This window comes from Lemur catta, chromosome 7, assembly GCF_020740605.2.
Source record: "Lemur catta isolate mLemCat1 chromosome 7, mLemCat1.pri, whole genome shotgun sequence".
Classification (NCBI taxonomy): Eukaryota; Metazoa; Chordata; class Mammalia; order Primates; family Lemuridae; genus Lemur; species Lemur catta.
In genome coordinates this window covers 98,823,076-98,836,318 of record NC_059134.1, presented here as the reverse complement: position 1 = coordinate 98,836,318, position 13,243 = coordinate 98,823,076, and the positions used below count along the sequence as shown (strand labels likewise).

The 13,243-nt window shown below is 47.4% G+C and overlaps 1 protein-coding gene across 1 annotated transcript in view; it reads left to right on the top strand.

Annotated features, from left to right (window-relative positions):
* DDB1 (damage specific DNA binding protein 1) overlaps positions 1-10,020 on the top strand; it is a 28,753-nt gene extending 18,733 nt beyond the window's left edge. Inside the window, exons 21-27 of the mRNA XM_045555800.1 lie at positions 269-363; positions 5,943-6,113; positions 6,486-6,595; positions 6,887-7,056; positions 7,268-7,370; positions 8,507-8,630; positions 9,215-10,020. Coding sequence (XP_045411756.1) covers positions 269-363; positions 5,943-6,113; positions 6,486-6,595; positions 6,887-7,056; positions 7,268-7,370; positions 8,507-8,630; positions 9,215-9,298 — 857 coding nt within the window. The 3' untranslated portion in view covers positions 9,299-10,020. The remainder of the gene's footprint in view (positions 1-268; positions 364-5,942; positions 6,114-6,485; positions 6,596-6,886; positions 7,057-7,267; positions 7,371-8,506; positions 8,631-9,214) is intronic.
* Positions 10,021-13,243: the final 3,223 nt, after the last annotated feature.

The window sequence follows — 13,243 nt, the reverse complement described above, 5'->3', positions numbered from 1 at the left end:
ATTTGGTCTCCATCCTGAGAGATAGATCTGGAGTTAGGGTGGGAGGTAGATCTTGGATACCATCTGGAATCACTACACATTCCCTTGGGGCTCATACTTTAGGTGGTCGTTAACCCCAGCATATATACTGATGACTCTGTTACTTTTCAGATGAGTGGTTTTTGGAGGCAGAAAATAAGGGCCAGAGGGCAACCACAGGATTCTTTTGACTAGGTAAAGTGTAGGCTTTTTAAAAGAGACTCAAGAATTAATCCTTTTTCCCCCCCAGGAAAACTGCAGACTGTGGCTGAAAAGGAAGTGAAAGGGGCTGTGTACTCCATGGTGGAATTTAATGGGAAGCTGCTAGCCAGCATCAATAGCACGGTGAGGCCGTACCACTTGATACCCTGCTTTAGGTTGCACACCAGTTGTTGTACATTGTTGTCTATAGAACGTACCTCCCTTATGTTTTCTGGGGCTGTGTGTGTGAGATTTTAAGGATAGCAAAGTAGTGGGTATGGAGGATAGAGCTCTAAGCTGGGAATTTGGGGAGCTGAGGTTGCACCAGGCATTCGACTGGGTTAAGTGAACCCCATGTGTATCAAATCCTGGGTGCTGCAGGAATCGAAGGAGGGAGAGAGTGCGGGGTGTTCCGTGTCAAAAAAGTAGGTTAGGCTGCACACAGTGGCTCACTCCTGTAATCCTAGCACTCGGAAGGCTGAGGCAGGAGGATCACTTGAGGTCAGGAGGTCAAGACCAGCCTGAGTGAGACCCTGTCTCTACAAAAAATTGAAAAATCAGCCAGGTGTTGTGCCGCGTACCTGTAGTCCCAGCCATTCCATAGTCTGAGGCAGGAGAATCCCTTGAGCCCAGGAGGAGGTTGCAGTGAGCTATGATGACGCTATTGCACTCTAGCCTAGGCAACAGAATGAGATCCTATCTCCAAATAAATAAAAAAAAAGAATATGTTATCTGTATTGACAGAATATCCTGAAGACATCCCAGTCCTTTGAAGTATTCCACTTCCCTTCTGCCATGACTCTGCCTCCTTCCTTGCTAAAATTTTTTCCCCAGCTTTATTTAAGAATAATTGACAAAAATTGTGTATATTTAAGATGTACAACTTGATGTTTTGATTAAAAATTTTTAACATAAGTTTCATGGTCAAATATATTTGAAAAATGCACTATCTTGGATCCCTCTGTTGGGCTGTCACAGTGCATTGTAGCATATTAAAAGTGCAAAGAAGACTGAGAGTAAAGAAACATTATTTAAGTGTGCGTGTGTCTATTTTTTCCTTAAAGATAGGCTCACTCTGTTTCCCAGCCCTGGAGTACAGTGGCAGGATTAGAGCTCACTGTAACCTTGAATTCTTGGGCTCAAGCTATCCTTCCGCCTCAGCCTCCGCAGTAACTAGGGACTACAGGCATGCACCACCACACCTGGCTAACTTTTTTTTTTTTTTTTTTTTTTGTAGAAACAGGGTCTTTACTGTATTGCTCAGGCTGGTCTCGTATTCCTGGCCCTAAGCAATCCTCCCATCTTGGCCTCCCAAAGTGCTGGGATTGTAGACGTGAGCCACCATGACTGGCAGATATTTTAAATTGAGCATTTGTAAGTGATTTGTTCATTCAGAAAATATCATCTGAACACTGGCTGTACGCCAGGCACTGTTTTAGTATTTGGATGTAGTAGTAAACAAAATGAACAAAGAGCTGCCCTTTTGGAACTTATGAGCAAATAAAGTATATAGTATGTGAAATGGTAGGGAATAAAAGAGGCCTGGGGTTGGAGGAGCACTGGGGTGAACATGGGAAGTGGGGGTTGGCAGTTTCATAACAGATGGTCAGGAGGGTCTTGCAGATACGGTGGCATTTGGGCAGGTTCTAAAGGAAGGGAGGGAGGAGCTATGCCTGTGTCTGGGGAGGACAGATGCCAGAGTGAGAGACTGAAAGTGAGAATGCTGCCGGCGGGCCTGGTGTCTGGCAGGAGTGAGCCGGTGGGGTGGTGGGAGATGAGCCCGAGAGGCAGCAAGGGACCAGAACAGGCAGAGCTTGGTGGGCCATTTAAGGACTTAGGGTTTTTTATGAGGGTGATGGAAATCTCTGAAGGGTTTGATTTTGTTTTTTGGGTTTTTTTTTTTCCATTTTCTCTGGAAGGCTTGAGCAAGGGTTTGAACGTGATTAAACTTGTATTTTAAAAGATCATTTTGTTTCTCTGGAAAGGCTGTAGGAGACCAAGGGTAGAAGCAATGAGGTCAGTTAGGAGACTCTTGTAATAGTCCAGACGGCAGTCGGTGGTTGCTGGGACCAGGCGGTGACGGAGGAGAGGATGAAGAGTGGTCAGATTGTGCATGTGTTATGAAGGTAGGATTGAGAGGCTTTGGTGATGGGTTGTAGATGAGGTGTGACAGGTGGCAGATAAAGGGTCAAGAGTTTTGGCCTGAGCAACAGTAAGGATGGGGTTGCCATTTACTGATACGGGGAAGATTGTGAGTACAGCAGGTTTGGAGCGGAACTTGGGTTTGGACACACTAAGTTTCAGTGGTTATGTAAATGGAGATGTCAACTCGGTAACGATCAGAGAGGTACCTAGGAAAGAGGTAGGCTGGAGATGTCAGCATGGCAGTTATTCAGTGACATTTAAAGCTAAAAGTCGCGATGAGATCATCCAGGATCCAGCCATCCACTGGAGTGGGTAGAGCAGGGCTGAAGACTGATCCCAGGGCAGTCCAGCATTTCAAAGTTGGGGTGATAGAGAAGATCCAGCGAAACTGAGCAAGGGTGACTGGTGAAGTAGGAGAACCGAGAGGACAGTGTTCGGGGAGCCATGGAAAGACCATGTCAAACAGGAGGGAATTGGTAAACTGCAAATGCTGCCAGTAGGCCAGTAACAAGGATTAAAGGGCCGGGCACGGTGGCTCACGCCTGTAATCCTAGCACTCTGGGAGGCCGAGGCAGGTGGATTGCTCAAGGTCAGGAGTTCGAGACCAGCCTCAGCAAGAGCGAGACCCCGTCTCTACTAAAAATAGAAAGAAATTATCTGGCCAACTAAAATATATATATAAAAAAAATTAGCTGGGCATGGTGGCACATGCCTGTAGTCCCAGCTACTTGGGAGGCTGAGGCAGTAGGATCGCTTAAGCCCAGGAGTTTGAGGTTGCTGTGAGCTAGGCTGATGCCACGGCACTCACCTAGCCCAGGCAACACAGCGAGACTCTGTCTCAAAAAAAAAAAAAAAAAAAAAAAAAGAATTGATCATTGGTTTTAGCAACATAGAAGTTGGTGGTGACCTTGACCGGTGAGTGGTGGGAAAAAAACCTGGATGAAATGGGTTCAGCTGAGAGTGGGAGGAGAGGACAGCTGGTAAAGAAAACCCCTTCGAGGAGTTTCACAGCGTAGGAGAGAGTGATGGGGGCAGTGACTTCAGAGGGAAATTTCAGGACGAGACTTTGTTTTTAATTTTTCAAGCTGGGAAATGTTGCTGCACGTTTCTCTGGAAATGATCCGTCAGATAGAGGAGGATTGCTTGGAGCCATGTTCTTGAATAGGCAGAATGGAGGTGGGTCTCGAACACAGTGTTGGTCTGAGAGGGCAGAGAAGGGAACAGATGGCAGAAGTGTGTAGAAGTCCTCTTTTGGTTGTGTCCATCTTCTCTGTGACGTAGCTGAGAGGGAGGATGGAAGGGGACGTATTAGTGGTTTGAGGAGAGGAAATTTGTTTTAGGAGCAGAAGAGTGAATGCACTAGGAAAATGCACAATTACCAAGAGGTCTAAGAGCCCCCCTTTCCGTTAGTGGTCTTTAAAATGAGAGCAGTCACCCTGGTGGGTTGTTTGCCCTCACCTGTATGGAAGATGAGAATTTAGCCAAAGCTAGGTTTTATCTGGTGAGCTTGAGGAAGGGAGAGGGGCAGGGGAATTGAGAGTCTGCAGGACAGTGCTTAGGGGGTGGGCTCTGGGCATCTGAGAACAGGTGGAACTGAGGACGCAAGACTGAGGAGGGGGTGCAGTTATTTTTAATGACGGGCTCTACAGGTGATCATAAGAATAGACAAAATAAGTAGGAAAGAGGAGGGTCAGAAAAGTTACTGGAAGGACCTTGTTTGTGAATGTTTAAGGCACGGAGAATCACAGGAGTGCTGAGGGAGAGTGGCGGGGTGGGAGTTTAGCTGACTGCTTCAGGGCACAATAGTGGGGGTGTAGTTGGATGATGTGAACTTCAGAACTGGGATGTTTAGGGAGGGGGAGGAAGAAGGCCAGGAGGAGCATGGAAGACTGTCCCACCTGCAGTCCCCGTGTTGGGAGGAACAGTGGGAGGGAAAACAGCTAAGCCGAGAGGGCCCCTGGTATCAGTCAGAATGAGAAGGTGAAGGGTCAGGCCAGAGAAGAGGCTCCCGGGGATTAATGAGAGTGTGTTCCAGAGGGTATGGTGTGTGGATGTGGGAAGTGGGCGTGGTCTAGGCTGTTGCTGGCCAGTGGAAATACTGTATGAGCCATATATGTAATTTTAAATTTTTTGGTAGTCACATTAATAAATGTAAAAAGCAGGTGAAATTATTCAGCTCTGTCAGTGCTGTAAAAAGAGCCAGTGAAATTAATTTTAATAATGTATTTTATTTAACCTAATATTTAAAATATTATCATTTCTACATGTAATCAATTAAAAACTACTGCTGAGATATTTTACATTTTTTAATACTAAGATTTCAGAATCTGATGTGTATTTTATACTCACAACACATCTCGACTTAGACTAGGCACATTGCAAATGTTTCATTGCCTCATGTGGCTAGTGGCTACCATATTGGACAGCAGAGGTCTAGAACCTCTTGGGAAGAGGTGGGAGTCCTAGGCTTGGTGGTATCTGGCGTTGGTCTGTCTTCATGGCAGATGGTAATGGGGAAGCTGAGAGTGTGGAGAGGGAGGGTGGCAGGTGTTGGTGGGAACACAGGGAGCCCTGGTACCCCTTTTTCACTCCCATTGTTGGAGGTGTGGAGGCCCAGCAAGGCTGAGCTCCCCTGAAGATGGAGCACTCTGGAGGTGCCCTTGACCCTGCTGGCAGAGGTATGGTAGCCATTATAATCATTATGAATGACTCTTAGAGTATACACCTGTGGAGGCAGGGTTCTTCTGACACACCTTGAGAAATCGGCTTAATATATTCTGTCCAGGAGTTTCTAGATGTGCAGAGGCCATGGTGGGATTATTGGGATCCTGAGGGGTTTGCCAGGGAAGCTTGTCAACCCAGACAGGTTGCATCTGTCTTCCTCGGCCCTGGGCTGTACCACATGTCCCCCCATCTGTGTGCTGATGGTAAGACATCGCCAGTGTTTTGGAGATGTGGTCGTGATTGAAGAAGCACTGCAGTGAAGAAAGAGAAGAGCAGGGTTTCTTTCTCCCTTTTAGGGTTGGTAGGGGGTAGCCATAGAATCAAGGTCTTTAGATTCCTTTAGTTATTTGACAGGTTCTGTTGGACTTTCTCATTTGCTTTTCTCTACTCATTGGGTTTACATTAAAAAGTTCCAGGAACATATACGTTTTGAGAAGGGTTCGGAAAAGGCAGTTTGTTGGGGGGTGATCTTGTTCCATTCTGATTAGGAAACTGGAGTTGGATCTTCTAGCAGATATTTCTGTAGATTGGTTACCAAACTTGAGTCATAAGAAGATTATCTTTTTGTCATATCCATAGTATTATACTTGCATTACTATTTCCTTTACATGGACTCATTGTTTTATGTAAAGCAAAACTTTGTATTCCTAGTTTGGTGTGCTCTATTTTCATGTTTCATAGATATGTAATAGTGAAACAAAAAAATGTTCACCCTAGTAAACACATAAGACCATTTCCCACCCCCCACTGCACTTTGGGAAGCGGTGCTGCAGACGGAGGTTTGAGGAATGGGGGACAGTTGCTCTGAGAGGACTCCAGCCCCTTAGGCTGAGAGAAGCAACACGCCCTTGCAGGTGCGGCTTTATGAGTGGACGACAGAAAAGGAGCTGCGCACCGAGTGCAATCACTACAACAACATCATGGCCCTCTACCTGAAGACCAAGGGAGACTTCATCCTGGTGGGCGACCTCATGCGCTCAGTGCTGCTGCTGGCCTACAAGCCCATGGAAGGGAACTTCGAAGAGGTAGTGGGGGATGAGGGACCAATGTCTTGCTTAAGCCATTATCCCTGCAAGTGTTTCTCTGGTGGTGGAGGATAATTCTGCCCCAGTGGGGGCAGAATTTCCCTGAAGCATACATTCTGCATCGATTATGTATTTTTAGAGACCCCCAACCTGAACTCTGAGTAGGCTTCATCTCTGGGCAATTGCAACGAAATAGGCTATGTAGGCCAGAGATTTGGGGGAATATTCCTTCTAGCATGACAGTTTTTAAACAGAGCTGCATCTTCTGCAGGGTAGGGTCTTGGCTTCTGACTGAAAAAAAGAGAAGTCCCAGAACTGGATTCCATGCAAACTGCTGACTGGATTTTCTTGTTGTACTTTATCTATTTTAAGATTGCTCGAGACTTTAATCCCAACTGGATGAGTGCTGTGGAAATCTTGGATGATGACAATTTCCTGGGGGCTGAAAATGCCTTTAACTTGTTTGTGTGTCAGAAGGATAGGTGAGTGACCAGCTCTGGGGACGGTGGGGAGGGGCTGGAGCTCCTAGGTCTGTGGTGTTGAGAACGTGGGGGTCTGTATCAGGTCCGGGTGCTCCTCTTCACAGAGGGAGCATTTTCTTCACGAGAGAAGAAAGGGTCACACAAATCAGCCTCTCCAGACTGGCTCCCCTGCTCTGGGGTGTGTGGGCTCCCCAGGGAAGCTCAACATGTGGTGTCCACAGCACATGGTCGTGTGTCAGGGCCTTGTGGAGACCAGGAGGATCAGGGAGTGACTTTCTTGCTGCCTTTCAGCGCTGCCACCACTGATGAGGAGCGGCAACACCTTCAGGAGGTTGGTCTCTTCCACCTGGGCGAGTTTGTCAATGTGTTTTGCCATGGCTCTCTGGTCATGCAGAATCTGGGCGAGACGTCCACCCCCACACAAGGCTCAGTGCTGTTCGGCACAGTCAACGGCATGATCGGTAAGGTTAATCCCCGCTGCAGGGCACAGCCCCACATGCCTCCTTCCTGAGATTGCCGTTCTGAGGAACTAGGGAGAACGGTTGGACAAGATGTGGGAGGCTGGTGGGAGGTTACTCACCCAGGCTGCAGCAAGCTTGTCCCTCCTGCTGGTGCTTCCCGGGGCTGTGGGCTCCGGAGTTCTGCAGCTCACTGCCTCCTTCGCCTCCTCAGGCCTGGTGACTTCGCTGTCAGAGAGCTGGTATAACCTCCTGTTGGACATGCAGAATCGACTCAATAAAGTCATCAAAAGTGTGGGCAAGATTGAACACTCCTTATATCCTTCCCAGAGCTGTCTCGTTACTGGAAAGTACATCCTACCACGTGCAGAGTCACATTACCCTAAATTGCTTCGGGAAACTGCTATCCAAAATGTCTTCACTAAGTTCCTGTGTGGATCAGGTTTTTTTTTTTTAAATTTCTTTCTAACTTTTTTATGTGGAAAATTTCAAACATACAGCATAGTAGAGAGAGAATGGCATAATGACTTCCCACATACTCACCACACGGCTTCAACTGGTCCATCTTGGAAATGTACGTTTATGTCCCTGAAATATGGCTGCTCCTGGCCTTCTTGGTGTTGCATTTCAAACATGTTTGTTTGATTATTTATTTATTTATGTTTTTTATTTTAATACCTTTCAAACATTCAATACAATGTTTTTTGTTACATGGGTGAATTCTATAATACTGAAGTCAGGGCTTTTAGTGTACCTGTTACCAGAATTCAAACATAAGTTTAGAACATGACATAGGAGAATATTCTTTCTCCTATGTTGGGGGCAGCAGTGTCTGAGGCTAGAGACACTAGCAGAGGAGCAAGGGAAAAGGGAAGAAGAACATGCTGGAAGCTCAAGAATCAGCTGCGCTGGGACACGCAGAACCCAAGTGCTACTAGAAGTTTGTTTGCTGCGGGAGATACAAAGAGTCCTTCCCAGGCAGGGACTCCCTGGGAGTCTGGCCCAGCTGTAGCCAGGGGGGGCTGATGGGCTGATGTCTTGGTTCTTTGCTAACTGGCAGGACCTTTGGCAGCCCCTGGCTCGCTGAGCCTCAGTTTATTCGTCCATGAGGCTTTGAGGCTAGACTCAGATGAGTGGTTCTTGTGCCTCAGCTTCATCTAAAGCACTTTTTAAAAATATCCAGACATGCCCAGGCTTCACACTAATAGAATCTGATCTGGATTTTTAAAAATAGTATTTTGAAGATTACCCCAATTGAGAATTAATTCTCAATATGATAATTTTATATTTCTTATAATTCCAAAAAAGTCCAAAAAGCTATGTGATTTTTAGTTGAAACTGTCATTTCCTATTCTAACCCTGATTGCTTTAGACTTGGGTCTTGTTTAGAGGTGGGGATAACTGAGAAAGGTTCTTTGCCAGTAAGCACGTGTTCCTTAACTTGCCTGTCTACCTGGAGATCCTTTCACACTGAGCGCAAGACAGAACCGGCCACCGGCTTCATCGATGGCGACTTGATTGAGAGTTTCCTGGATATCAGCCGCCCCAAGATGCAGGAGGTTGTGGCAAACCTACAGGTGAGCCATGTGGTGTTCAAACCTGGGCCAATTAAATAAGTCATTGCAGGTCGCAGCATGCTAGGAGACTCTGAAAGCTCCGGGTTCAGTTCTAAGGTGCCATCGGCCCTCTATGGCCTTTTATGATCCTTACCAGGTGGGAAGGTGGAGTCTGAGGGAAAGGAGATTTATATGGATGAGCTCATGGGTACCCACCAGGAACTCTACCCATGTTAACCTCTGTCCTTATCAACGTGGGCACATTGGGATCTCTGGCAAGACCCAAAGGTGGAAGGCAGAGTCAGGATCCTACAGGGAGGAGGGATTTCCACAATTCTGGAGTTTGGGATATTGCTCACTGGAGATGGTACCTCTGGGGAACATCCTTAAAGAGGGAGAAATGTAGGCCAAGGGGTGGCCTACGAGTCAGCTTTGCCTCAGGAGACCTGTGCCACCAAGGGGGAGGTGTGGGCTTCTGCTGAGTCCTTTCTCCCTGCCGAGGCAGTGGGGGAGCCATGTCCCTCCATTGCTGGGGGCATTCCCTTCCCCAGCTGAGGGAGAGTACCCTCCTGGCCCTCACCGCCCTGCCCCTTTTCTTGTTGCAGTATGACGATGGCAGCGGTATGAAGCGAGAGGCCACCGCAGATGACCTGATCAAAGTTGTGGAGGAGCTGACTCGGATCCATTAGCCAAGGGCAAGGGTACCCTTTTCTGACCCTTCCCAAAGGCTTCTCCCTGCTGTCCTCCCCCTCCTCTCCTACCATTGTCTTCTAGGCCATGGGGGGGCCTTTCCCTAAGCCAGCTGCCCCAAAGCCACAGTTCACCTGTGTGGAAATGGGGCTTTCTTAGAACTAAAACCAGTTCACTAGAGACCTGGGAATGGGCTAAAGGTGAACCATTTTCTCCCTGGATTTTTACCAGTCTGACATGATTCCAGCCATCACCTTGGACCACCAAGCCTTGATTGGTGTTGCCAGTTGTCCTCCTTCCAGGGAGGGATTTTGCGGTTCTTTGGCTGAAAGGAAGCTCTGTGTGTGCGCGCGCGCGCGCGTGTGTGTGTGTGTGTGTGTGTGTGTGTGTGTGTATCTCACACTCATGCATTGTCCTCTACTGTCTTTTTATTTAGGTTGGGGGTGTGGGGGGGTTGCCTTTAGTAGGGAAGAGGGTTGGGAGGGCTTCACTGTCTTGAAGTGAAACCTTCCTTTTACTTTTCTTCTGTTGCCTCTGAGAGCATTGGGTTACCAGGCCGTGGGCTGCCCGAGTATAAAACCTGGAGATGGTGGGTGATCCTCAAGCCACTGCTCTTTGTCTCTGCAAACTGCCTTCTTCAGAGAGAAGGAGGTGGGGGGATGTGAATTGGTTGTTAGTTCCTGAATTTTACCAAATAAAGTAGAACCTAAGCGGAAAAGTACATTTGTTTTGGCTTTTCTTCTCCCTGCCCAGCTATCTGGCGTCCCAGGCATGCTATTCCCAATTTACTGCAAACTTAGGCAGCGTCCCCCACTGTATGGCAGCCGCTGCAATCACTTGTCCTTGCTATTAGAACAACTCTCTCAAGTAGTGAAATGACATCTGTACCTCTCCTTTGTCATGTGATTGTTTTTGGTGGGATCTCAAGGATGTCAGGTTTTGGAAATTCAGCCTTTCTGTTGCCCTTGACGCAAGAACACTTTGATTCTCAGTTGCATCTGCTAATAACCTGCCATGCCCAGGGGTTGCTTGGGCTGCCTTTCCTGAGCTCACTTTACAGCTAGCTCTGTGTGCAGTGTCCAGTTAGCCCCCAGGCCACCAAGTGGCTCCTCATGCACCTCCCAGCTTCCTGTTGCCACATGCCCTTTGGGTTCTCATTTTATTTTCTGGTCTAATCAAGTGAAGTTTTGGTGCTTTTAGTTTAAAAATACAGGTGTAGGGCACATTTGGGGTTCACCCTTCTGTCCAGCAAACAAAGCCTGTCTTTTTACAGCTCAGTGGGTCAGAGTGTCTGGGCCCATATTTCTACCCGTGATCTAGTGGGAATAAAGGCTGCTGTGTCCCAGCAGTGGAGTAGGGTTGATCCTAGGCATATTGGCTGGCTCCTTTAAGACTAGCCTTTGATACAGTGTCAGGAAAATTGTGGTTTCAAGTTCAAACAGTGGTTTTGAGAGATTCTAGCTTAAAAGGAAAAGATCAAGGAAGCATCCTTGCTTCAGGGGTCTTCTGGAGTAAGTTTCCTTCCCTGGAGAAATTCTTTGTGTTTTATTACCTTTCTTTGCCCCTTATTCTCCTGGGATTTCTGAGGGTGGGGGATAAGGGTCTTAAGAGAAAAAATAATCAGCAGCTCAAAAACCACAGTTTGAACTTGAAACTCAACACTGTGATTTGAATTCTTAAAGTCATGGTTTGAAATTTGAAAAAGGCCTGCCCCCATGCCAGAGACGAGCTTTAATCAAGCAAGCAAGCAACAGTCTCCAGATTATGATTATTTCCAAAATTTAATCCTAGATGGGAGCATTGACTATAAGGTCCCATGATCAGGAGGCAAAATGGGATTACTATTCTGGTGCACTCTTCACAGTTTGACTGCAGCCACTGAGACCTGCTACTTTGAGTAGAAGGTTGTTATCAGTGGCTTCAGTCTGGAATTTGGAAGCTTGTGGAGTCCTTTCAATGTTTTGCTTTTTTTGTTTCCTATAATCTTGGGTATATTCACTCGGGACTGCATTCCAGCAACCCTTTGGAAACTGACATCCTACAGCCATACTTCCACATCCCCTTCTTAAAAACCATTAATCACCTCTCTAGGGGTGAAAGGTTGTCTTGGAGCGTGGCTCTAGCCAGCTGGAACAGCTCCATTCCATGCAGGCGCTGATGAGCTAGCATCACTCCAGGCCTCTGCATGAAGGGACCTTTGGGAGAATAATAGAAACACTGACTCATCACATGACCATTTGGAAGGGTCACAAGCCAGAGGCTGTCATTCTGCAGCCAACAACAACTTGGATCCTCCACCCTTAGTGGAGGGTCCCTTTTGTTACTGAGAAGCCACAAGCCACAGAAGTGGGAAAGAAACACTGAGGAACTTCAATTAAGTGATATGCCCAAACTAGTCCTTGAAGATGAACACTATTAAGTTAGAGACTCAGAGTCCAAACTGAGAAGCCTTGGGGTCAAACAAAAAGACAAGAAAAAGCAGGAACAAACAAACTAAAGGAGCAACCTTGGTACAAGGAGCAAGGTGAATGCCATAAGGTCATGAACTTTATGGGGAAGTGAAAGAAATGCCAGGGGCAGTTGTTTAAGAGATTCACCAACAGGAATTTACTGTGTAGTAAGTATCCTGAATGCCTCCTTAGGGGAGGTATTTAAGCACAAAGTGGCATTTTCTATTCCAGCTGCTCATTTACCAATATGGAGCAAACCTTGCCAGAGAATGAGTTTTACAGGGTGAGGTGGAGGGGCTGGGGCTCCAAAAAGTAGTATTAATAGTTAAGAGTGGAGGTAGCCGAGGTGTGCTGGAGTGTGGGAGAAAGAAGATAGCATGAGAGATGACAGCCATGAAAAAGTTCACTTTTGTCCGGAATAAACATGTTGAAAATGTGTGGGTAGCTAGCTCCTAGGGCCAGGAAGAAGGAACACCTATTTGACACTGAGTGGTGGTCCAGTGGTAGGGGAGGGGGAAAGTGCAGCCCTTGGATGTTTGAGGCAGGAAGAAAAGATACTGGAAGATTCTGGGAGTCTTTAGGACTCAATGGACATAAAAGCAGAAGTTGCATTCATCTTACAATGCAGAATATGTCAGGAACCTGCTTGCTGAGAATTTGTTGACTAGATTAGAAGATGGGTCATAACTAACAAGGTGAGAGGCCTAAATGTGAATGAATGTCTGCTAAAACTCAGCCACATGGGTTCACGTAGGGAGATTGGCTTGGCAGCTTGTGTTTACTAACAATAAAAACATCTGAGGTTTTCCTTCAATGCAAACTCTGTGTTATGAGCTAACGGTATCATGGTCCTGGTAGGCTGCATTAGTAAAAATACGGTGTCTGTAGGAAGGAGGGGAGAGTCCAAGCCACTGTTGGTACACCACGTCCATTTGTGGCCACCAACGTGAAGGACCTCAGCAGCAGACTGAGGTAGTCAGCGGGAGGGCAATGGCAGAGGCAGGACCAAAGGAATTGGGATTGTTTAGCTGGGAAGTAAGGACTAGTTCTAACCAATGTAGTTATTCAAAACGATTGGGCTGCTTTTTGACAGGTAGTGAGTTTCTTACACTTGGAAGTGTTTAAGCAAAATCTTGAACTAATTAGGTCTGGGTGGCCAAGGGAAGGTTCCTACCCGGAGCAGAAGGTAAAAGTCCGTCATCTTCCCAGCTTTCTCCCAGCTGGATGCTACTGAGTTCCGTCCACCACTGGCTCACCACTGTGCTGCCTCAATCCCTCCGCAGCCCACCCATCTCTGACCCCGGCCTGGGGCAGTGGCAGAAGGGGCAAAGGGGCTGCCTTTCAGTTCTGCTTCTGCCGGCTCCACTGCTTCCTCGCCCCCAACCAGTAGCCGGGGAGGCCAGGCCTCTCTCTGCCCTCTGGGTGCCCAGGGGAGCCTGTGGCTACCAGACCGGGGGCTGCCCCGTAGCCCGGGACGGTTGGACCCACCGATCC